Source organism: Tupaia chinensis, unplaced genomic scaffold, assembly GCF_000334495.1.
Source record: "Tupaia chinensis unplaced genomic scaffold, TupChi_1.0 Scaffold000075_1, whole genome shotgun sequence".
NCBI classification, from domain to species: Eukaryota; Metazoa; Chordata; class Mammalia; order Scandentia; family Tupaiidae; genus Tupaia; species Tupaia belangeri.
The window spans coordinates 1,655,439-1,681,061 of record NW_006159535.1 but is presented as its reverse complement, the minus strand read 5'-3'; the positions used below and the strand labels follow the sequence as shown (position 1 = coordinate 1,681,061).

At 41.4% G+C, this 25,623-nt stretch overlaps 1 protein-coding gene across 1 annotated transcript in view; it reads right to left on the bottom strand.

Annotated features, from left to right (window-relative positions):
- The window catches only part of MTHFD1 (methylenetetrahydrofolate dehydrogenase, cyclohydrolase and formyltetrahydrofolate synthetase 1), an 82,083-nt gene that overhangs the window by 55,433 nt on the left and 1,027 nt on the right, over positions 1–25,623 (bottom strand). The window contains exon 2 of the mRNA XM_006142398.3: positions 4,970–5,054. Coding sequence (XP_006142460.1) covers positions 4,970–5,054 — 85 coding nt within the window. The remainder of the gene's footprint in view (positions 1–4,969; positions 5,055–25,623) is intronic.

Genomic DNA, 25,623 nt, shown 5'->3' with positions numbered 1-25,623 from the left:
AGTCAATAGACACAGCAATCGCGTTAACTGCTGGTTCCCCATTTATTTAGTTTTTAACTTGATGAGAGAGACAGAGAGAAAGCAAACTGCCAGATGGGGGACTCAAACCATAGTCAGCCATGTGGGAGTCTAGCACCCTCAACCACCATGCCACCTGCCGGCCCCAATTACATGTATTCTTTTAAACTGAAGGATTACTGTATGAATTTTAGGTACATAAAATACAAGTCTTTAATGCACAATGTTTAAAATAGACATGTATCTTTTACATCAGTAAAATTACCAACCATATCAAGTAATGAAACATTTACTTTTCATGAGAATGGTATGCTACTTACTATATAGTTTCTAAGTGTTATATCCCATACTGTCTCTGTTTTATGCATACAAACCCCTTGTTCTATGTGTGGATGCTAGTGAAAATATTGTATTCTCTTTCTAGGACTTACAGTTTCCATTATCCTTTTTTTTTTGGAGAGGTTTTTGCTATATGGTATGTGAGCACGCCAGAAAGAGAGACAGAGACAGAAAGCAAGAAATCACCCCCCCCCGGGAGGGGAAGGCCACACTGCAATCCCTTCTCCTGCACTCTCCTCTCAGGATCTTGGGCACGCACATACATGTGTCCAGCCTGAGTTTAAGCCACTGGGTCCAAGACTCGAACCGCGGTCGACTACATGGAGTCTGGCAACATAGCCATTATGCCAAATTGCTGGTCCCACCATTATCCTTTTTTTAATTAAAAATAAAAACTGCATTTAAAAACATTCAGAATGTCAACAAAACAGCTGCAACTTTTTTTTTTTTTTTCAATTACAGAGTGGTATTCAGTTAACAGAACAATTATTTCGTATAAGCTGCATCAGAGACAACTGAAGGTAAAAAAGCTACTTTCCTCATATATAACTAATTTGTGCTGTGCACCAACAAGAACCTGCTTTAAATTTCCATGCCAATTTACAACCTCTATACTATACCAGGCAAGGTTTGTGGCTACTGAAAATACCACCAGGACAGGGCTATCTAAAGACACAGTTGGTAGTGTGATAACTATACAAAAAAAGACACCGTACAGTTTAAAAACAAATCTTACACAGCCTTACATTTCAATTTTTTTCTTTAAAACGAGTGAGTTGTGTACAGAGGGCTAAATGCTTTATAGACAAGGAAAAAAAAACTGTGCTAGAACCAACTTATTCATCGTTATCTTCATCTTCTTCCTCATCATCTTCTTTCCCATCTTCATCTTCCTCCTCCTCCTCCTTTTTCTTGCTCCTTTCAGCCTTGACAACTCCCCTTTTTTGCTGCATCAGGCTTTCCTTTAGCTCGGTATGCAGCAATATCCTTTTCGTATTTTTCCTTCAGCTTAGCAGTCTTCTTTTCATAAGGCTGTTCACCATCTGCAGCAGTGTTATTCCACATCTCTCCCAGTTTCTTTGCAACATCACCAATGGATAGGCAAGGATGTTTTCCTTTGGTTTTTGAACAGACCTAGAAAAAGGCTAAAGGAGGCCTCTTGGGTGCATTGGGATCCTTGAACTTTTTTGTTTCCCCTTTAGGAGAGATATAGGTTTTCATTTCTCTTTCATAATGGGCCTTGTCCACCTTTGTCGTATCTTCAAACGTTCTCTTTAGCAGACATGGTCTTCCACCTCTGTGAGCACTTCTTAGAAAACTGAGAAGTGGACTGATGCTTCTTCTTGTGCTCCTCCCGCCAAGTTTGCACAAAGAATGCATATGATGACATCTTGCCCCTCAGCTTTTTAGGCTCTTCTTTGCCCATGTTTAGTTATCTTTTCCCCATAAGACAGTCGCCCAGTGCCTGTCTGACTCTGATGTGCCTAGTATCCATTATCTTGAAATGCTTTCATCTTGTTTTATACAGTTCAGAGCATTCTAGGTTTCAGACTGGTTTCTGAACCAATAGGAATCTTTTTAATAGGCATACTCAACCAATCCATGTTCACTCTAAAATTCTTCATGAACAGGGGATAGGAATTTAGCAAGGGATTAAATGATCCCTGTGGAGACATACACACAGAGAACATGCAGTAGTAAGCTGGCGTTTCTGAAGGGAGTTTCAGATGAAAGCTACCAGTTTCACTCCCTTCAAATGCACATTTGTGGGTTTGTACAAACATGTGTTAAATGACCTTTGCTTTCTCTCTCTCTTATCCATGCCTGTGCACTTACTATCATTAAAAAAAAAGAAAGGAACATAGGTGAGCGTAGTATTGGAAGATATTTTGAGAGAGGGACTACATTCATAACTTTCATTACAGCATATTCTTAATAATTGTTCCACTTTACAATTAGTTATTGTTGTTTATCTTTCACTGTGCCTTATTTGTAAATTACACTTTATCATAGGTATTTATGTACAGAAAAAAATCACGGTGTATACAGTGTTTGGAACCACCCATGGTTTCAGGCACCCAGTAGGGGTTTGGGAATGTGCCCTGCTGATAGTGGGGACAACTGTATTCCCTCATGAAGCTACAGAAGTAAGTGGGTGGGGTCACTTAGGAAAGGAAGAGATCAGGACACTGAGCCCTGAGGGATTCAAATGGTTTAGGTGCAAGGGACCTTAGAAACAAGCAAAGAAACACTAGAGAAAGGGAGACTTAGAGTGGAGTCCCAGAAACCAAGAGTCTAGAGCTTAGAGATCTAGATTTAGAAGTGACTGGCCTACAATTGATACTCGGGCCAGATGAAATTGCCTAGGGCAATGGTTTTCAGAATGTGGTCCATGTACTCTTCAGGGGACCCAAAGACCGTCTCAAAAGATCTCCAAGAGCCAAACTAAGTTCATAATACTACTATGCTGTTTGCCCTTTTCATTGTGTTGACATTCTGTACTGATGGTACAAAAATAATGAAGGGTAAAACTAGGGTGATAGTACAAATAAGACAATGGCACCAAACCATAGTAGTCAAAGTATCCTTCACTACGTGCACTCTCAGTAAAAAGAGATGCCAGTTTCACTAAGGAATACCCTTGATGCAGCAACACAAATCATTCTTTTCTTTCATTTCTAATTGCCAGAGGGCATGTGTACTCACCAGAGAGACAGAAGAGACAAAAATGTATATGGGGGCAAGGGTAGAAAGCATGAGGCCTGGTCATGCCACAATCCTGTCCTCTCCTTTGCTCGGTTCCTTTTGGGATTTGGGGCACACAAGAACAGGTGCCCAGCATGTTTTTCAAGCCCCTAGGGGTCAGATTGAATCCATAGTTGGACAAGCGGGACCCAGCTCCCTTAACCACTAGGCTGTAGGACTGGCCTATCAAATAATTAATTTTATTAAACTCTGATCTTGGGTACATGTCTTTAAATGTCTATGTAAAGAATGGGAAGAACCCTGCTGCGTACAGAACGAGGGTGGGTGGCACTAGCGAAAGCACTGGAGCTTTTTGCCTTGCAAACTGATCTAGCTACAAGTTTAAATGGAATACCACCCTTTCTTGAAAGAACAACTGATAAGCAATGATTATTCAAGCTTGAATATTTGGCAAATATTTTCTCAAAAATAAATAAAGCAAGCGTAGAACTTCAGAAAAAACAACTATTTCCAAATGATAAAATTCAAGTTTTTAAGAGAAAATTAGAACTTTTTAATACATCCCTATGAGCTTGAAGGCTTCTAAATACTTTCCTGATGAAGTCATTATAATGACTGTGTTTTCTTTTTAAATACTGCATAATAAAATGTCTTATCATTTGGAAGATCTGCATAATTTGGTGAATCACTACTTTCTAAATGAGGAATGAAGGAAGAATGTTACAAAACCATTCATAAATAAATATCTACTCAAACTGTAACATTTTGATGTCACAAATATGTAAATATAAAAAGATGTAATGAAGTATGAAACTGGGGCTGGCAGGTGCCATGGTGATTAAGGGCGCTGGACAACCACACGGCCAACTGCAGTTCAAGTCCTGGACCTGGTGGCTTGCTTTCTTACTCTCTGTCTCTCTCTCTCTCTATCCCTCTCTGGTCAAAATAAAATAAATAAATAAATAAATAAATAAATAAAAGTTTAAAAATAAAATAATTTTTAAAAAAGCTTTACTTATTGAGTCCTGGTGCAGTATTAAAGAAAAATATACACAATTATTCGGGAAGACTATTTAAAAAAATTTTCCCTTCCATAATCATACATCTATATGAGGCCAAGTTTTAAAAATATGTCTCAGGGAACCATCAGGTGGCATGGTGGTTAGGGTGCTGGATTCCCACATAGCTGACTACAGTTTGAGTCTTGGACCCAATGGCTTGAAAATCACACCAAGCACCTATGCATACATGTCCAAAATTCCAAGAGGAGAATGGAAGAGAAGGGACTGCAGAGTGGTCAGCCTCCTAGGGAGATGATTTCTCACTTTCCCCCTCTCTGTAATGCAGACGGCAAGCCAGCTCTATTCCATTAAGCCAGATAGTAAAGAGTTATGTAAAAATATAAAACACTTGTCTTCTGTTCACTAAATTTTGTTTTCAAAATGGTATCTTCCCATTAAAATGTTATTTATGTCAACATGTAGTAAGCTTATTGTTGATATTTTTAAATAAATAAATATTTTTAAAACCTGTTCATTTTAATTTCCAAAACAGTAACATTAATGGATTAATCCACATAAACAAAAGTTCCTTGAGGGCTTAATTTTTAAGAGGGTAAAAAAAATAACCTACAAAGACCAAGGTTTAAGAGACACTAGGCTGAAAAAAAAAAAAAAAAAAAAAAGAACAGGCTGGAGAAAAGATATCTGCAAAAAGAGCAGAGGGTCAGAATACACTGGTATTTAGAAATTGAGAAAGGGCACCTGCAGAAAGAAATGGAAAAGACAGGCGGTTTCACAAAGCCAAAATTAAAAAAAAAAAGGCTAAGTCTGAAGTGCTTGTTGTCTGCAGTATTACTGACCACCTGGGTAAGAGGGGCATCCACAGAAACATACTATGAAAATACCTGTAACACTGCCAGGCCTGGTGTGAAACCAGGTACTTGCTCCTTCATCTGAGCGACTTGGTTCTTCAGCCTTTCCCTTACTTGCCTAGAGAAAAAGAAAAGATTGGAGTTATCACCTAATGTTTCAAGCACATATAAGTGATGCAGAGTATTAGAAGTCTTTCTCTTTTAATAAAAACACCTTCACTGAATGGACATTATTTGGTATGATGTGTACCACAAACTTTCCATCAATTTTCTAAAACCCAACTAGACATGGATTTTTTTTTTTTTAAAGAATTATTTATTTAATTTTATTCATTTATTCATTTATCTTAATTTGATCAGAGAAAGACAGACACACAGAGAGAAGGAAAGTGAGAAAGCAAGGTACCAGGTCCAGGACTCGAACCATGATCAGCCATATGGGAATGTTCAGCACCTTAACCACCACACCACCTGCTGGCCCCAACCTGGATCTTTTCAAACTCCTACTAACACTGACTGAACCATGGGCCCAGTTTAGAACATATCAGTTGATGGCATTCAAAGTCATACAGAATAAATGGAAATTTGGACCAATACTTCTAGAAGGTTGCTGATCTTCATCTTTTTCAGCATTTCCATTGTCCAGGTGTTGTCATGAAAAAGTACTGCAGGAAAAAAACTCAAGCTCAACTTTTTGCTCAGCCTACCCTAGAAAGATGACCACAGTTCATCCTTGAAAGGCTAAATGATAAATCAGCGGAATTCATTCCAAACTCTATATGAACTTACAAATTGTAATTCACAAAAGAAGTTTCCTAACCAAAAAATTTAACACAAGGTTAAAAGTATAGACTCTTGTGAAATTTAGATAATCAACATACAAATTGTCAACAATATAAAGAGACTTCAAGTAAATTAAATTATATCCACAAACAGTCAGATATTTCAACCTGGCCCAGGTATGATATCTAATACAGGCGTCAACATGAGCAGGATCTGTCTCTCTTGGAGAACCAGTTTTGCCATCTACCTTTCTTCATCTTACCTTAACCACAGTCGACATGGAAATACACACAAATGTACGCAAGCACCCGTTCCTCATTCTAACTTGCTTACGACCAACTTCACTTCTCCAGCCGTACAGACAGGTCACAGAAATAGGCACAAGAATCACAAGAAATAGATGACCTAGACGGCCTAGTAAAACTCAAGAATGTTGAATGCTATGGGAAGTCACACCTGAGATCCCAAATTTTATTTCTACTTGGTGACCTTGTTTTTTTTTCAAATTAATATTCTACACAATAATACAGTTAAAAGAAGAATTAAGAAACCATTAGATTATTTTTTTCTTTTTAATGAGACGGCCTGGTCAGAGGCCACAGTTCTGCTCTCAAACAAGAGAAAAGGAAAACTGGAGCTGCTGGACTTTTTCACCCCAGCAGTTCCAGCCTTTGCTGCTCCCATGGATGACAGTCGGGTTTGGTGCCTGGGCAACTGCAGAAGGCCCAGGGAGGACAAGATCCCAGACTCACCTCTCCCCTTCCACTGCTCCTCTCTTCCGTCAGTATATTATGGCAAAGGAAGCCTGAGTATCTCAGAACACAAGATACAAACAACGGGACAAGAAGCAGAAGGTGTGTGCATGTCAGTGCTCTACCAAAAAGGGCAAAGCAAAGGTTTCTTCTGGTTCCCCTTAACTTTCCCCCAACACGAACAAAACCCATGAGGGAACATTACTAGCACTACATAAAACTGGTTCAGAGAGAGCAGGAGGATAATAGCAAGGCCCAATAGTGAAAACGGAACACATCCAACTCTCGATAACCTTGGAAGTAGGCAAGGTAGGAAAGCTTGCTTACGCCCATTCACAGGTGTAGAAACAAGCTCATGGCAGTCATGTGACTCTCCCAAGGCAAATGAGAAGGAAGACCAGATGCAAAGGCTCTGAATAGGTAAACAAGGTCCAAGTGGAAAAGGGAAGCAGTAACCAATCAGACAGACTGCCTTTTATTCTGAATGTGAAGGGAGCCATTAGAGGGTTTTGAACAAAGCTCACAAGATGGGACTTGTGTGTGTGTGTGTGTGTGTGTGTGTGTGTGTGTGTGTATGTACAGGTGTGTATATTAGGAAAGGTCACATGGGCTCGCCAGAGACAGAGAGAGACAAAAAGTGAGAAATCACCCCTCGGGGAATGGCCGCACTCGCCAGAAAGACAGAGACAGAGAGACAGAAAGCGAGAAATCACCCCCCCAAGGGGGATAGCCACGCTGCAATCCATTCTTCTCCATTCTCCTCTCGGGATCTTGGGCACGCATGCACACGTGCCTGGCATGAGTTTAAGCCACCTGGTCTGGGACTTGAACTGCGGTCAACTACATGGAGGTCCAGCGACATAGCCATTACACCAACTGCTGGTCCTGGGACTTGTGTTTTAAAATAATTATTCTGGTTGCTGAATTGGGAATACACTGCAAGGGGACAGTGGTGAAAGTAAAAAACACCAGCTAGAAACTATGGCAATTGCAAAAGTCCAGGTTCAAGATGATGGTAGCTTGGATTACAGGGTCAGTAAGCTGGTAAAAGCGGTCAGATCCTAGATATATCATAGATATATCAACATGAAGCACAGGACAAATGCCAGAGCCACGGATGACTCTGAGCTTTTTGGGTTGTGATATGGAGCTGAAAAACGGACAACTACAAATATTTTAAGGCACAAAGCAGAGTTTATACTGATACAGTGAATTTATTATCAGATTTTATAAAGATTCTAGAATAAGGTCAGCAGGTGGCGATGAGGTTGAGGTGCTGAATCCCACATGGCTGACTGTGGTTTGAGTCCCAGACCAGGCAGCTAGAAAATTATGCCAGGCCTGGGCATGCATGTTCAAAAATCCTAAGAGGGGAATGAAGAAGGTATAGCAGCATGGCCACCCTCCAGGGAGTGATTTCTCTCTCTCTTTCTGATGAGCACACATGCCCTATAATAAAAGTTAAAAAAAAAGAAAAATTCTAGAATAAGTGAGCATTTGAGACATGAAGAAGGAAGTCTAGGAATAAATAAAAATAATACTTAAAACCAGAGGTAGCAAGCTATGGGAAAACACTTAGCCCAGTAGGTTAAGAACAAAATGTTCCATAATTTCTATGCTCATTTAAGTGAGCCCACGTTGGCAATTTCTTTCCCTTTTTTTCCCTTAAAAAATTACTTTAGCTCAAGATCAATTACATTGACTCTCTCAGACTTTTCCTAAGAAGCAGGACTGTTTCTGGAGTTGCACTGGCAACTTCCAATTAGAAACACTTATTTAAAAACAAACATTTAGGGACCAGCAGATAGTGTAATGATTATGCTGGACACCCCCATAGTTGACAGCAGTTCGAGTACCGGACTTAAGCAGCTTAAAACTCAAGCCAGGCACGTGTGCATATATGCCCAAGATCCCAAGAGGAGAATGGAAGAGAAGGGATCGCAGTGTGGCCATACCTTTGGGGGCTGATTTCTTGCTTTCTGTCTGGTTTATTTTTTTTTCTCTTTGGTGAGCGCACACGCCCTATAGCAAAAATCTTTCTCTCTCTCTCTCTCTCTCTAAAAATAAAAATAAAAATTAGGGGCCAGAAGGTGATGCTGTGGTTAAGGCACTGAACTCCTATGCAGCTGACTGCAATTTGAGTCTCAGACCTGGCAGCTTGAAACACACCAGGTGTGTGTGTGTGTGTGTGGATGCCCAAAAAATATCCCGAGAGGAGAATGCAGGAAAAGGTGGCATGGTCATCCTCCCTGGGGGTGATATCTCACTTTCTGTCTCCCTGTCTCTCTCTCTCTCTGTCTCTCCAGTGAACACCTGCTCCCTATAGCAAAAATCTCTAAAAACAAACAAAAACTAACAGTCCTTTTTATACAAAATGACCAGAAGAGCAAAAAGAAAAACATGTACAAATGTATGTAGGGGTACAGCAGATGATGGTGGTTAAGGTGCTAGATCATATGCTAACTCTCTGAGGACCCAGTGGCTTGAAAAACACACTGAACATGCCTAAAATCCCATGAGGAGAATGGAGAAGGGACTGTGATGTGGCTATTACCCTGGGGCAGTGATTTCTCACTTTATCTCCAGTGAGCACACACACCCTATGGCAAACATCTTTCAAAAACAAACAAACAAACAAACAAACAAACAAAGCAGGGAGGGCCAGCAAAGGGAGGTGTATCCCACGTCACTGACTATGGATCAAATCCTGGCACCAGTAGCTTGACATTCTGGGCATGTGCTCAAAATCCCAATGGGATAGAGAAATGGAGGAGGGATTGTAGTGTGACCATGCTTCATGGGGCGGGGGGCGCAAGGGGAAGGTGCTTTCTCTCTTTCATTCTCACAAGCACAAATGCCTTCTGGCAACTAAAAAACAAAAAAAGCACATAAATCCCAACCAGCAAGAATTAGACAGTCCAGAACACTAAAGCAACAGTGAAAGTTTTCTGTTCTAGGGAGAGGATAAAAAGAAGAAAAAAAAAAATCCTAGATAGTTAAAATCAGGCCTTCAAGGGACCAACAGATGGCATAATGGTTACGGCACTGGACTCCCACATGGCCAATCACAGTTCGAGTCCCAGACCGGGCAGCATAAAACTCATGCCAGGTGTGTTTGCATGCATTCCGAAAATCCTGAGAGGAGAATCGAGAAGAGATTGTGGTGTGGCCATCTTCACTGAGGGGTGCCTTCTCGCTTTCTATCTGTTTCTCTGGTGAGTGAACCTACCCTGTAGCAAAAAACCTCTCTTGAAAAAAAAAAAAAAAAATCAGGTCTTCATTTTAAGTCCCTTTAAGTGTTTCCCCTGCCTTGGTTTTCTGGGTTGGTCACTAACTGAAGAACTCTTAAGATGAAAAGTAGAGCAATAAAAGTCACATTTCAGCTATGCCTGGTAAAAGAAACTATTGGGTGGCTGGAAAAGTCATGACACATTTTGCAAGGAAAAAACACACCATGACTTTTCTGATGACCTAATATAACAAAGGAATATGGAAAGAAAAATTTAAATTCCTTCCTCCATTTTTGTTTTGGGTTGTGAAACTGTGATAAATGGTGAGAAGCCCTTTAATTTGTATTGTCTATAATTTTTAGAAAGTTTAAATGCTGTAACAGAACAATTTCATAATCACTGAAATCATCTAAGTCATAAGAAACTTCCTTGAGTTGCAGATACCTCCTATTCCTACCCATGGTCCATGAAATTCACCCTCCTGATAGGGATTCTGGAGCAAAGTGAGGCTGAGAAAGGCAACTGGAGAAACACCCATGATCCCTGAATAGTAGAACTAGACACGCCAGACTCACACCATGCTCATTAGCATTTTTTTTGGGGGGGGGAGAGGTTTTTGCTATAGAGCACGTGCATGCGCCAGAAAAAGAGACAGAGCGACAGACAGCAAGAAATCATCCCCCGGGAGGGATGGCCACACTGCAATCCCTTCTCCTCCATTCTTCTCTCGGGATCTTGGGCATGCACGCACACGTGCCCGGCGTGAGTTTAAGCCACTGGGTCTGGGACTCAAAACCACAGTCAACTACATGGGAGTCTAGCGACATAGCCACTATCCCATCTGCTGGCCCCATCATTAGCATTTAGCATTTTCTAAAATCTACCTCAATTTCTACACAGTAGAAATCAATAATGTAATAGATTAATGAAGGAAGTGAAAAAAAAATTAACAGGAGCCATTAAAATGTCTCTGGTCCTTATGGGCAGTTACCAGTAAAATAATAGCCAATGAAATATGACACAAAAATACGAAGATTCAGATGCAGGGCTAACTAATTGCTGCTGGCATCTAGTGGGCAGACTTCAAGGATGCACCTAAACCTACAACAAATAGGACAGCCCCCCACAACAAAAAACTACTAACACCCCCAAATGTTAATAGTGTCCAAGGTTGGGAACCCAAGATAGGGCAATAAAATGTAATGTTTGGGATCCTCTTTTCTTTTCTATTTTTAAAGAATTGTTTATTTATTTTTATTTTTTCGTTCATTTATTTTAATTTGACTAGAGAAAGACAGAGAGAGAAAGAGAGAGAGAAAACGAGAAAGCAAGCCCCCAGATTCAGGACTTGAACAGTGGTCAGCCATGTGGGAGTGTCCAGCGCCTTAACCACCATGCTACCTGTTGATCCTCATCTTTCTTTCTTTTTTTAAAAAGAATTATTTTATTTAACTTTATTTATTTTAATTTGACCAGAGAGGGACAGAGCGAGTTAGCGAGTGAGTGAGCGAGAGAGAAAGTGAGAAAGCAAGCCACCAGGTCCAGGACTAGAACCACAGCTGGCTATATGGGAGTCCAGTACCCTTAACCACCACACCATCTGCTGGCCCTGGTATCCTCTTTTCTTTCTAAGGTGGGAGATCAAGGTAGATTTATATCTTTACCTGTAAAAAAATCTGTTGGAATTTCTATAGCCAAGAGTCATTATTAGTATCAGTTCTCTCCAAGTTAAATCTCCCACATACCACTGTAAAATAGCCTAGTCAATAAAAGGAAAAGGTGCGTATCTTCATAAACTCATATCACCCCAGAGTCCTGGCCATTGCCTAACCCCCTAAACTGTCACCAATCCAGCTCTTTTGCCCAAAGTCTTATATAATCATTACCGACAAAGTCCATTACAAATTTCAATTCATTTGTTTAACATGGTGGCTCATTCCAAACCTTTGATACTTTTTCTCCCAAGGTTTTTGCCATAGGGTGTGTGAGCTTGCCGGAGAGGAGAGAGACCGAGAGAAACAGTGAGAGGCAAAATGAGATCACGCCCCCGGGGGATAGATGGCTGCACCACAATCCCTTTTTCTCCATTCTCCTGGGAGTTGGGGCAGGTATGCACACACACGTCCTGTGTGATTTTCAAACTGTTAGGGCTAGGACTCAAACCATGGCCAGCAATGTGGGTGTCTAACACCTTAACCACTATGACACTTGCTGGCCCTGAAACCTCTGACACTTTGTGACAGAAAAAAAGGCATTGTTAAAAGAAAACTAACTGGCCAGTCTGGTGGCAGAGTGATTAAGGCAGCTGGATCCCACATAGCTGACAGCAAAGTTAGAGTGCCAGACCCAGTGGCTTGAAAAAACATGCGATGTGTGTGTGTAAGTGCATACCCAAAATCCCAAGAGGAGAATGGAGGAGAAAGAAATGTGGCATAGTCATACCCCCTAGGAGGTGGTGCATTCTCACTTTCTCTCTCCCTCTCTCTGGTGAGTACACACATCCTACAGTAAATGAAAAATATAGCAATATACATACACACACATATATTTACCTATATTCATATTTACCTGTGTGGTTAAGAGAATAAACAGGATGGCAATACAGCTGCCATTAGGTCTGATTCTGTGGCCTAGTGGCTAAGGGAACCAGATCCTACATACCCAGTCAAGGAGTTTGAATCCTGGACCCTGTGGCTTAGAAAACACACTGGGCATGTGTGCCTCAAATCCCAACAGTATAGACAACAGGATAGACAAAGGAGAAAAAATTGCAGCGTGACCATGCCACATGGGGGGAGGGGTGTACTTTCTCCTACTCCGTCTCTCTCTATTTCACTTCAGCCAGTACATGCAAATAAGGCTGCCATTAGCCAATAAAAACGCTGAAATGTAGCTCAAGCTTAGAATAATTCTCAATAGAAATAAATACCTTAAGTATCTGTGCAGAGAAAAAACAAGAACATTCATCTTCAGATCATGGGACTTTGGGTCCAGCCTCATAGCCTAGTGGTTCAGGGATCCCGACCACAGTTACAGTCCTGATCTTCCAGGGGCATGAGAAACACACTAGGTTGGGCACATTGCCCCAAATCCCAATGGGATGGAGAAACAGAGTAGGAAGGATTACAGTGTAGCCACGACCCACAGGGGAATGCTTTCTCCCTCTCTCTGTCTCTCTGTCTCTCTCTGGTGAGAGTACCCACCCCCTGACAATTGAAAAATAAATATATGACTTTTTCTAAACAGAAACACCAATTTCTTCCCCCTCAAGTAAAGATGATTGTTGTAACAATATAGTACAAGTGTTGTATAAAAATTTACATTATTTCCATTTTGTTCATTTGCTGCTTCATTTCAGTTGGTCATTTCGACTTTTATACTGCTGAAAAATACTTCAAAATTAAAAAAAAAAAAACTTAACATGTAGTTCTTTGTAAAAATAATTGTGACTGTGAGGCCACCTAGTGTTCCAAGAAAAGCATACATTTCAAATTCCTAATCATTTAAGACAATTTAAAAGATTACCTTCTTGAAAGAAAACTGTTTTCGCATACCAGTAATGTAGCAAAAGCAACATTCTATCAGTATACAGAACAGTCAAGTGATAATGGTACTTTCTATTATGTTCAATAGTAAAATATTTACAATAAAAATGATTTAGTTTAACCCAAATATTTATTAAACTTGACACCACAATTACACACTTGAAAGCTTAATGTGAAGACACTATATTCTGCTTCATTGAAAATAAGTATGTAAAGTTCTTCCACCCAATTCCAACTCTCTCAGAGACTTAAGAAAGGAAGGTAAATTGTCTGATATTTATGTCATGAAAATAGCTCAAAATAGTGTAAAATTCTAATGACTCTTCTAATTCTCAGCAAGGGTATAAAGGCTATCATTAGCCTAAATGTACGATATAATTCACTGATTTTAAGTGTCTAGATTAGCATTTCTCAACCTGAGCACAATGGACACTTTGCCAGATAATTCTTTGCTATGGGGTCTGTCCTCGCATTGCAGGATACTTGGCTGAAACCCTGGCTTCTATCACTAAACGCCAAGCACACACAGAGCCTCCCCTAACTCCACAGGACAACCGAGAAGTCTCCAAACATGCCCAATGCCCTGAGGTGGAGGGAGGGGGAAATAAATAACCCCATTTGGAAAACACAGATATATAGGAACAAATGCAGTTATGAAACTAGGTTGAACTGATCAAGAAAGGCTTCATAAAATGTAGGATCTGGGGGCTGGCAGTGGCGTAGTGGTAAAGACGGCTGGATCCTGGGGCCAGCAGGAGGTGAGTTGGTTAAGATGGCTGGACTCCCACATGGCTGACCATGGTCTGAGTGCAGGACCTGGTGGCTTGCTTTCTCACACTACCCCCACCCCAGTCAAATTAAAAGAAAGAAAGAAAGAACAAAAGAAAGAAAGAAGTTAAATAAAATAATTATATATATATATAAAAAGAAAAGATGGCTGGATCCCATATGGCCAACTGAGTCCCACTGCCAGCAGCTTGAGAAATACACTTGGCATATGTCCGTGCATACCCGAAGTTCTGAGAATGAAGAAGGGATTGTGGCATGGCCATCCTTCCTGAGAGGGTGCTTTCTCACTTTCTCTTTCTCTGTCTCTCTCTAACGAGTGTACACACCCTATACAAATTTTTTAAATGTAGAATTTTAGAACTGGATTATAAATTCATTACAAAAGTCACAACGGGATAAAAAACACCTTCAGAGTCCCAGTGTATGCAACTAAGTGTGGCAGAATTCTTGAACAGTGTGGTCCCATCCCACTCAAGAGGTGAGGACGGCATTTACTCACATCCATCCAACATATTGGCGACATTAAGAATGGGGCTGGGGGCTGGCCCCACGGACTAGTGGTTAAGGAAGCTGGATCTCATATGGTCTAATGCATGGGGATGTGCCCTCTGGGAAATAAAAATTTAAAAAGAATGGGGAGAGGGTAGAGATGGTGATTCAGTAGTAAAATGTAACATTCTGCTAAGAAATCCCAGATGGGAGTGCCTGATTCACGTCCAGAGACCTCCCTGAGTACAATGGGGACACACTTGACCATGATCATGGCATCAAAACCGTATTGAGGGTTCTCTCTCCCTCCTTACAGCTCTCTGTCTCATTCATGGGACATTAAAAAATTGTTTTAATTTTTTAAAAGAGAAGAAAGAGGGGCCAGCCTATAGCTTGACGGCTAAGCACGGTGCAGAGGAAGTCAGAGCCTGTAAGGCCAACCAAGGTTTGCATCCTGGCCCTGGCAGCTTACACACTGCATGTGTGCACATGTGCCCAGGAATGTGACAGAAAGGAAAACTGGAAGGAAAAGGATCATGGTGCGACTAGTCCCCACTGTTGGTTACTCGCTCACTTGTTTTCTCTCTCTCATGCACGTGCTCTCTGGCATTAAAAAAAAAGAGAGAGAGAGAGGAGAGAGAGAGAATAGAGAATACAGTATTACTTAAGTTTCCATCTCCTTTAAAAAAAGTCAGGCATCCAGATTTTTAATGTATAATTGTAGATGTAAATATGCTGGGAAGAAATCCAGTTTTTAAAAATAATTCTGCAATTCAAACACAACAAAACATTTAGCCCCGAGGCCACCATTCTGTCACCTTTTGCCAGGAGCGATATGAGACAAGACAGGATTGCTCTGAGAATGAGGCTCTGTAAGAAACCGTGCCAAAAGCAAGAGTTCCTGCCAGCAGGCCTACCAGGAAGGGCCTGGCACCCAGAATTAGCCTATCTGAGGATTATCCGGCTGTACATCTGGCCATCCGAGCCAGCTAGAAGGTACAGCTCTAAATTCCTTGCAGGCTTCTGGACAGCATCCAAGGGGAAGGCGGGAGATTAAGGGTATCCACCTGGAAGAGAGGAACATGAGAAAAGCAGCACAAAGACCTGGCCTTTCGGCCTAAGAGAAGACAATAGGAAAATATTGGGAAGAACAGCCTCAACTAAAGCCCAAGGCAAGACCATTTATCATGTCAAGTAAAAGGTAGGGCAGATAAGGTCCTGGGGAAACCCTTTACTGCTCTTATCTCTTGAGACCCCTGAAGCACACAAGCCTAAGCTGCACCTCTTTTGCCCAGGCTTGTGGCAAGAACTTTCCACCAAGGAAAGGAACAACTTTGCCAACAAAGTAAGAAGGTCGGATCTGTGTTCAACCAGTCAACTAGCCTGAAAAATGACTTTCTGAAGAAAATCAGTCCAGGAGCTTTCCCAATAGCTTGACTAGTTGATGAATCTCCTACCATGGAAAGGCTCAGGGAGAAACAATGTCAGGCATCTCCTGGTGGTAAGATGAGAAGAATGGAGAAGGGACTGTGGCGTGGTCATCCCCCTGTGGGGTGATTTCTCACTTTCTGAATCTGTGTTTCCAGCAACCACAGGCACCCTATGGCAAATGGGGTTACAAATCTTTTAACAAGCAAGAGACAAGCTCTTGGTAAGGAAGGACAATGCACCGCTGAGCCTCTGCCACTAGCCTTGGAACACTTGGGCAAGTCACTTGTTCTGGCTTAAAGCTTCATAAACTAGAAAACGGAGGGAGGGGTGACCTAGTGGTTAAGGAATCCTGACTGTGGTACTTTTAGCCCCTCACTCCTTCAAGGTCATGGATTTACAGGTGCCAGAAGCAGCTTTTGGGGAAGTGATCAAGGGAGGTGACAGGGGCCTTGTGCACTACAGACCAGATGTGACAGGACACAGCTGTAACTACAGTAGCACACAGGCTTGTTCAAAGCCTTAAGCATCCTCTCAATCTTCTCAGTAACCTCAGAGAGCGGTCACCCCTACACACAGGAAAGTGAGGCTGTTTTCCCAAGGCCACACAGATAGACCTTGCCCCTTAATGTCTACCCTACCAACCTCCACCCTGGAGGAGAGGGGAGCCCTTTCCCCCAACTCTAGGGCTCCTTCTCAGTGTTAGGCCAATACTTCTTCTTCCTCTAGATTCTTCATTTATACAGGGGACCACAAACCCCTGCTCAAAGTCTCACTGTTCAGGCACCAAAAGCAAACTAAATTATCAATGATCTCCTGAGGATGGAGCAGCTCTGGGATACCACCTACAAGGAGCTTACAAATATATTCAACTAGCCCCACATTCAACCAACGAAAACTCAGCATCTACTCTCAGTGTCCTGCCAGGGGACAGACCATCTTTTAAAAAGGAGACACCAACAGATGGTGTAATGGTTACGTCGCTAGACTCCCAGTAGTTGACTGCCCTTGGAGTCCTGGACCTGGTTGCTTGAAACTCACACAGGGTGCATGTGTGTGCATACCCAAATCCCAGAAGAATGAAGAAGGGATTGTGGTGTGGACATCCCCCGTGGAGGTGATTTCTCACTTCCTGCCTCTGTGTCTCCAGCGAGTGCACGCGTCCTATGGCAAAAATCTCTCAAAAAATGAAAAAAAAAAAAAAATAGGAGCTGATTGGGCCAGCAGGTGGCATGGTGGCTAAGGTGCTGGATTCCACATGGCCGACTATGCAAGTTGGTCCCAGACCCAGCAGCTTGAAAATCATGTCAGGCACGTGTGTACATATGCTCCAAATTCCGAGAGGAGATAGGAGAAGAGATGCTGTCTTGGCCATCCTCCTGGGTGACTTTCCCTTTCCCTCTCTGTCTCTCCCCAGGAATGCATGTGCCCTATGGCAAAATCTAAAAAATATAAAATAAAAAAGGACAATCAAGAAAAATGCCCCCAAGGAGAGAGTAGGCTTAATTATAGTAACCAAAGAGAAGAGAGGGGTAAAACCTACTCGGCAAGTCTGACCCACATGGGAAAGTCCCAGATCTGGACACCTCCCTGAGTCATGCATGTGCCCATGATCCAAGAATGGCTGAAGCTGTGAATGAATCGCAGTGATGGGATCCTATTGGAGGTGCTGTCTCTTTCTGTCTCTCTTCCATGGAATAATAAACTTTATAAAAAGAGGAAGGGAGGGGACCAGCAGTTAGCGTAATGGCTATGTCGCTGGACTCCCACATAGTCGACCGCGGTTCGAGTCCCGGACCCGGTGGCTTAAAACTCATGTCGGGCGCGTGTGCGTGCGGGCGCGTGTGCGTGCGTGCCCAAGATCCTGAGAGGAGAATGGAGGAGAAGGGATTGCAGCGTGGCCATCCCCCCTGGGGGGTGATTTCTCGCTTTCTGTCTGGCGAGCGCACGTGCCCTATAACGAAAATCTCCCACCCCCCCCAAAAAAAAGAGTAAGGGAAAGCCAAACAAATCTCACAAAATCTAGTAGGCCCCACTTTGAAAAGTACACATAATAGAATAGAATTACGTGTTCTCATCTAAAAACCAAAGCGAGGTGGTTCTTCCAGCACTTTCTAACATACATCATTCCTTTTTCGAATTCTCTCTTAATACCATCCTTATATGCCCAGAGCTGGATTCACGACCAGTGCCAGTTTATTCTACTCAAGAGCCTCTCCTCAGTCAGTGTCCTACAGGGTAACTGCTATTGACCCCGAGGCAGTCATTTGCTTGGTGGTGAGGACGAAGGTCATGGCACAGGCTGTGCTCCTGGACAGGAGCCCTCTGCCCCGTAACACCAACAGGTCCACAGCCCCACCTCCTTCAAGTGCTTACCACAGGTCACTTGTAGGAAGGATAAGACCTTCACACCCATGTTTAAATTCTTAACTCCCAAGTCACCAAACTCCCGTCCCTATTCCCTGCTCTGTTTATTTTTTTTTTTCAAGAGATTTTTTGCCATAGGGCACATGCACTTGCCGCAGAGACAGCCAGTAAGAGGGAAAGTGAGAAATCACCCCCCAGGGAGATGGTTCACACGGCAATCCCTTCTCCTCCATTCTCCTCCTGGGATCTTGGGCACACACGCACGCACAAGAGCCTGGTATGATTTTCAAGCCAGGTCCGAGACTCGAATTGTAGCAGGCCGTGTAGGAGTCCAGCAACGTAACTGCTATACCATCTGCTGGGCCCTCTGGATTTCTTTATGGCACTTCTTACCACCTCACGTTCAGTTTCACCTTTTATCATCACATCTACCCGTCCGTATACAAAGCCCACAAACATCCACCAGCGTAGAGATTTGGACTATTTTGTTCAGTTAGGGACTCAGGGCTTTAAAGATTGGCTGACATAGAGGATCTATGCAGCCATTTGTTGAATAAGCAAATAAACACCCACCTACTTGTTTCTAACCCTCAGACCTCTCTTAGTTGTCAAATTCAGACTGTGACTTAGAACTCTGTATCATAGAGAATTTACTTCCAAAGGGAGATCATTTGAAAACCAGATCCAGTGGTTAAGTATCCAGATTCTCCACAGAGTAGAACAGGCAGAGGAGGAATCTGGAATGCTGAACTTAGTGTCCTCGCTCCCAGGAAAATATAAAGGGAGAATAATACATGTAGACAATAGCTAGGATGACGCTCTCATCAGAGTGGGAAGCATGGCAGGGAGAGGAAGATTGCTGTAAAGAAAAAGATGACTATATGAAATTCCTTTCCGCAAGTAGTAAGTGCCTGATGGGGTGAAAAACAGCAGGTACCAGGTGAGCCTCTATCACTAACTAGTCTAGGAACCCCTGGCCAAATCACATCACTCTTCTGGCCTCAACTATTTCCTCATCTGCAGGATGGGATCTGGGAGTGGGCTAGGGAGAAATTCTGACTCGAACTCGTGACCTGCCCTTCCTTCCTCCCAGAAAGAGATTCCGTAATTCACTGTAATGGGCAATTTGATAAATTCAGAGGAAGAAATCGCCCAGGGTATGTGAAGGCTTGCAGACTTGTTTCCAGAGAGGCTCGACAGTTAGTTGGGAGAATAAGAGATCCTTTCTCCAGACCCCAGGATGCCTGGCTACAGTGGAAGAGGCTCAGTTACTTTTCCTCCCCAAGAGTGTGCATGGCACACGTGCTTGGCACAGCATAGCAAATAAGGAAAGGGTAGGGACACCTTGCCCAGAGCTTTCATCTGCAGCCCAATCTGCTCAAGCTATTAAGAACCACCTTTAAAAAAAAAAGAAAGAAAGAAAAAGAACCACCGTCTTGTTCCAGAATTCCTCATGGCTGTAGTCCAAGGGTGCGCTGCCAGCTGCAGCCTCAGCACACAGCAGTTGGGAGGACTGGGCTATTCTATGAGCCAGGCTGGCCATCTCCCCTTCCAGGGCTCACTCTGAGGACCCGTGAACACTGTACACCAGCTCCTAGAGTCAAGCTCTCCAGGAAGGTTGAAATATCAAAGTAGGACTGCCTCTGAAAGAATCAGCTCATGAGCACATTCTAGAAAAATCTTCTGTAAGCACAAAGAGCCTCGTCTTGATACCCTTTTATAAACTGCATTGGTAGGAACTGGCTGCTCATTAACAGGACACTGCAAAAGGGTAAGCCACGTTAAATTTGAGCAGCCTGGAAAGAAAAACCCCTCCAGTAACTGAAACAAGTCTTTTCCCAAAAATGACTTTAATATCTATAACCAAATTACTGGCACGTCGTTCTCCAATGATGAGAATTAGACTTGGATTTAAGACTTTAGACAAGTGGTCTCAACATTTAAGATGCATTAGAATCATAGCATGACCTTTAATCTTTTTTTTTTTTAGTTAGTCCTATAGTAGCTTACTGCTAGCAAATCCAATTAAGTCAATATGGTGTTCACCAAGCACTGATATTTTTCAAAAGCTCCCTAGGAGTGTAAATTTGGAATATAGCCTTGGAAAGATTGGCAATATCTACTCAAGCTGATCATATGCATGCTCTATTACTCCACAGATCTATTCTTGGGTATATATCCAGAAGAAATGTGTATGGGGACCAGCAGTTAGCGTAATGGCTATGTTCCTGGACTCCCATGTAGTTGACCTCGGTTCAAGTCCTGGACCTGGTGGCTTAAACTCATGCCGAGCGCGTGTGTGTGCTTGCCCAAGATTCCGAGAGGAGAATGGAGAAGGGGTCGCAGTGTGGCCATCCCCTCTGGAGAGTGATTTCTAGCTTTCTATCTGTCTCTCTGGTGCACGCATGTGCCCTATAGCAAAAACCTCTAAAAAAAAAAAAGAAATGTGTATGTTCCATCAAAAGAATGCATTCTTTTAGTACATTTATAATTACCAAGAACTAGAAAACCAAATGTCCACAGGTAAGTAAATAGTCACATGTAGCAGAATGTAATACAGCAGTGAGAGTAAGTGAACCATAACTACATGCCCCATGGAAAAATCTCAAAAAAACAATGTTGACTGAAAGAAGCCAGGGCCAGAAGACTAATACTGCACGATACCATGCATATCTGCTTCAAAAACAGGCAAAACAAATCTATAGCCTTAGAAGTCAGGATAGTGATTTACCTGTGTGTGTGTGTGTGGGGGGGGTGAGTAGATGGGTGTGGAAAGGGGGTTTCTAGGGTGTTAACAATGCCATGTCTTGGTCTTGGTTGTACAGGTGACCAGAACATTTTCCACATTGTTCATTCAGTTATTAATTGAGATGTACACCTATGACAGGTATACTTGTTTTTGGTATTCATTCATATTTAAATCAAAAGAACTAACAAAAACAAAATGCTCCCTAAATGATTTCAATGTGCAACTAAAGTTGACACCCACTGAAACAGATGTCAAGGCAGCTACCACTATCAAAAAAAAATGAATCATTCATGTGAGTATGTATATATATATATATATGTATATATACTAATTACTGATTATTAATGAAGTGAACACATATCGAACACTTACTATGTGCCAGGAACAATTCTAAATGCTCTTCTGGTAAGAACTAATTTAATTAGCCTAACAACCCAATAGCCAAGATATTATCTTTATTTTACATGTGAGGAAATTTTAGCACAGAGAGGTTAAATAATTTGCTTAAAACTACACAAGTAGTGGGGCCGGCAAGTGGCATGGTGGTTGAGGGCACTGGACTCCCACATGGCCAACCACGGTTGAAGTCTCGGACCTGGTGGCTTGCTTTCTCACTTCCTCTCTCTCTCTCTCTGTGTGTCTCTCTGATCAAACTGGAAAATAATAATGATAATAATAATAATAATAAATAAAGTTAAATATAATAATTCTTTAAAAACAACAACAACAACAACAAAAATCCACAAAAGTAGTAAGGAGTAAAAGATGGTATCTAGGTATTTTGGATAGACATAGATAAGACAATGCATGTATTTGTCCTTATAGAGCTTATAAACATACTTAGTTGCTCTTCATTCAACCAAAACATAACCAGTGAACACCTATTCTCAGCAACCGACCAAGAAGCAAACCTAAATAATCGCTTCATAACCAGTATTTCTTTTTTTACTTTATTTTTTAAATATATTTTTAATTATTTATTTCATCCCATTTGTTGTTATTATTTTTTAATTTGAGCAGGGAGAGACAGAGACAGAGAGAAAGGGAAACCAAGAAAGTAAACCATCAGGTCCAGGACTCAAACCATGGTTGACCATATGGGGAGCCAGCACCTTTAACCACCATGCCACCTGCCCACCCCCACAATCAGGGTTTCTAAAAGGAAGACTTTAAGCAAGGGAAAAAAACACTAGTAAAGGGAGTAGGTTTGAATATAATCAGACAAACAACAACAGAAAAAGTCAAGTAGAAACAATGTAGTTTAGCAAGCCACATGATGAAAGGACCAACAGGGAGATGAAAAGGTGTTCAACATTACAAATCATCAAGGAAATGCAAATTAAAACCACCATATCATGTCACATCTGTTAAGTGGTCTTCAAAAAATTCACAGAAAATACTATTATGAAGAAACTATGCATGGATTTCAACTTTTTGGGTACCAAAACAAATTCATACTTTAATTTCATTTTCAACAAACTTTCTAAAGTCTCCTCATATTAGATGGTTATTATCAAAAAGACAAAAGATAACAAAGAGTGAGATGTACAGAAAAGGGAACTCTCATATACTGCTGGTAGAAACATAGACTAGTACAGCCATTATGGAAATCAGTATGGAGGTTCCTAACGAAATTAAAAATACTGGGGACAGCAGGTGGCATAGTGGTTAAGGCCCTAGATTCCCACATGGCCAACCACAGTTTGAGTCTAGGACCTGGCAGCTTGAACATCACACCAGGTGTGTGAGCATGCATGCCCAAAATACAGAAAGGATAATGGAAGATAAGGGACCATGGCATGGCCATCCCCCTCAGGGGGTGATTTCTCACTTTCTCTCTTTCACTCTATCCCTCTCTGGTCAAATTAAAATAAATAAATGGATAAATAAAGTTAAATAAAAATAGTTCTTAAAATTTTTTTTAAAAAATTAAAAATAGATCTATTGGACCTGGCAGGTGTGTGGTGGTTGAGGTGTTGGACTCCCACATGGCCGACCACAGTTCGAGTCCCAGACCTGGTGGCTTCCTTTCTCACTTTCTCTCTTTCACTCTATCCCTCTCTGGTCAAATTAAAATAAATAAATGGATAAATAAAGTTAAATAAAAATAGTTCTTAAAATTTTTTTTAAAAAATTAAAAATAGATCTATTGGACCTGGCAGGTGTGTGGTGGTTGAGGTGTTGGACTCCCACATGGCCGACCACAGTTCGAGTCCCAGACCTGGTGGCTTCCTTTCTCACTTTCTCTCTTTCACTCTATCCCTCTCTGGTCAAATTAAAATAAATAAATGGATAAATAAAGTTAAATAAAAATAGTTCTTAAAATTTTTTTTAAAAAATTAAAAATAGAACTATTGGACCTGGCAGGTGTGTGGTGGTTGAGGTGTTGGACTCCCACATGGCTGGCTGCAGTTCAAGTCCCAGACCTAGTGGCTTGCTTTCTCACTTTCGCTCTCTCTCTCTGGGCCAATTAAAAAATAATAATGATAATGAATAAAATAAATAATTCTTAAAAAAAAAAAAGAAAAAGAACAACTGGAATGACCCTATAGCCTAGTGGTCAAGGGAGCCAGATCCCACATGGCTGACCAGGGTTCAAATCCCAGCCTCAGCAGCTTGAAAAACACACTGGGTGTGTGTACATGCATGCCCTAAATCCCAACAGGATATAGAAATGGAGGATGAGGGACTGCAGAAGGACCACACTTCACTGGGGGTTCTCTCTGGTGAATAGACATATCCTCAAGCAATTTAAAAAAAAAAAAAAAAAAAGAACCACTACATGATACAGCAATCCCTATTCTGTGTATCTATCCAAAAAAACTGAAAGCACCACATTATAAAGATATCTGTGTTCTTATGTTCTCTGCAGTCATTTAGAATAGCTAAGATATGGAAATATTGGGAAATCAGAAAAGTCTTGACCCATTTTTACACAGAAAAAAAATCATGACTTTTCCAATTACCCAATAGTGTAAGTGTCTATCAGTGAATGAATAAAGAAAGAAAATGTGGGCAGGCTAGCAGGTGGTTTGGTAGTGAAGGCACTGGACTCACACATGGACAACTGCAGTTCAAGTCCCGGACCTGGCAGCTTACTTTCTCACTTTCCTTAGCTGTCTCTCTTGCTGATCAAATTAAATAATAATAATAAATAAAATTATATAAATAATTGTTAAAAAAAGAAAATGTGATAGACACAAAATGAAATACTATTCAGCATTACAAAAGGAAGATCCTACCATGTGCCATAAGATGGGTAAGCCTGGAATAAATTATGCCAAGTGAAACAGGCTAGACACAAAAAGAAAAATATTGCATGATCTCCTTTATGTATGAAATCTAAAAACAAAACTATAAGGGCATACTGACTCAAAAACTATTACATGAGGACAGAAAACAAGTTAACAGCCCAAAATAAAATAAAAACCATTAAATGTCTGGTATGTATAGAATGTGCTGATTCCACCGTACCTAACCACATCTGTATACCTGCCATACCTACAATCTCCCAAAATTGTTCAACTGGTTGCCCTATAAAAGATTCTCCTCTTTTCCGGCAGGCGGGCTAAAGCACCTCTGGCTTCAGATCCCCAGGGAGCCTTGTTCAATAAACTTTCCTTCTCCTCTTGAGATGATTTCCTCCTGAGTCTACAAATCATGACAAAAACAAAAATAAAAAGGTTCAAATATACAGAAATAATGAGTAAAAGGACCAGTAGATGCTGTAATGGTTATGCCGCTGGACTCCTGCATGGCTGACCACAGTTTGAGTCCCAGACCCTAGAGGCTTGAAACTCAAGCCACGCACCATTTTGGGCGTGTGTGCCCAAGATCCGGAGAGGAAAAATGGAAGAGAAGGGACTTCTGCGCAGTAACCTCCCCTGGGGAGTTGATTTTTCACTTTCTGTCTCTCTGGTGAACACACGTAGCCTATAGCAAAAATCTCTCTAAAAAGAAATAAAATAATGAGTAAAAAGTGGTAGCAGGAGGCAGAAGGAAATGGAGAGAGGTCAAAGGACACAAAGCAAATAGGACAAACAATTCTAGAAATCTGATCTACAACATGAGAACTGTGGTTAATAAATTGGTATTTTATTAGAGATTTTTGTTAAACAGGTAGATTTTAGCCGCTCTTGTCACAAAGTACCTACATGAGACGACAGAAATGTTTACTGCTTCATTACACTAACATTATCATCTATGTGTCCCATAACATCATGTTGTAAATCTTAACTACATACAATTTATTTTTTAAAAAAGAAAACAAAAGCACTCAGATATAAATATTGCGATTTTCAGGTCAAAATCTGGAGTTCCTCCTCACCAACGAGGAAGATCCACCACCAACTAATTATATCACACCTTAGTCTACCACTTCCACCTTCCAGGTAACAATCATTTCCCAGGTTTTACCACCAATGACGTTTATTTAAAAGCCTCTATTCACAAAGCTAGGGGTTATAGGTCAATTTCTGTTGCCGGTCACAGCAATTACTAAATAACTAGTAACTTCAAAGGTCATGACAGTAATCTCAGTAAATTCATACAGTAT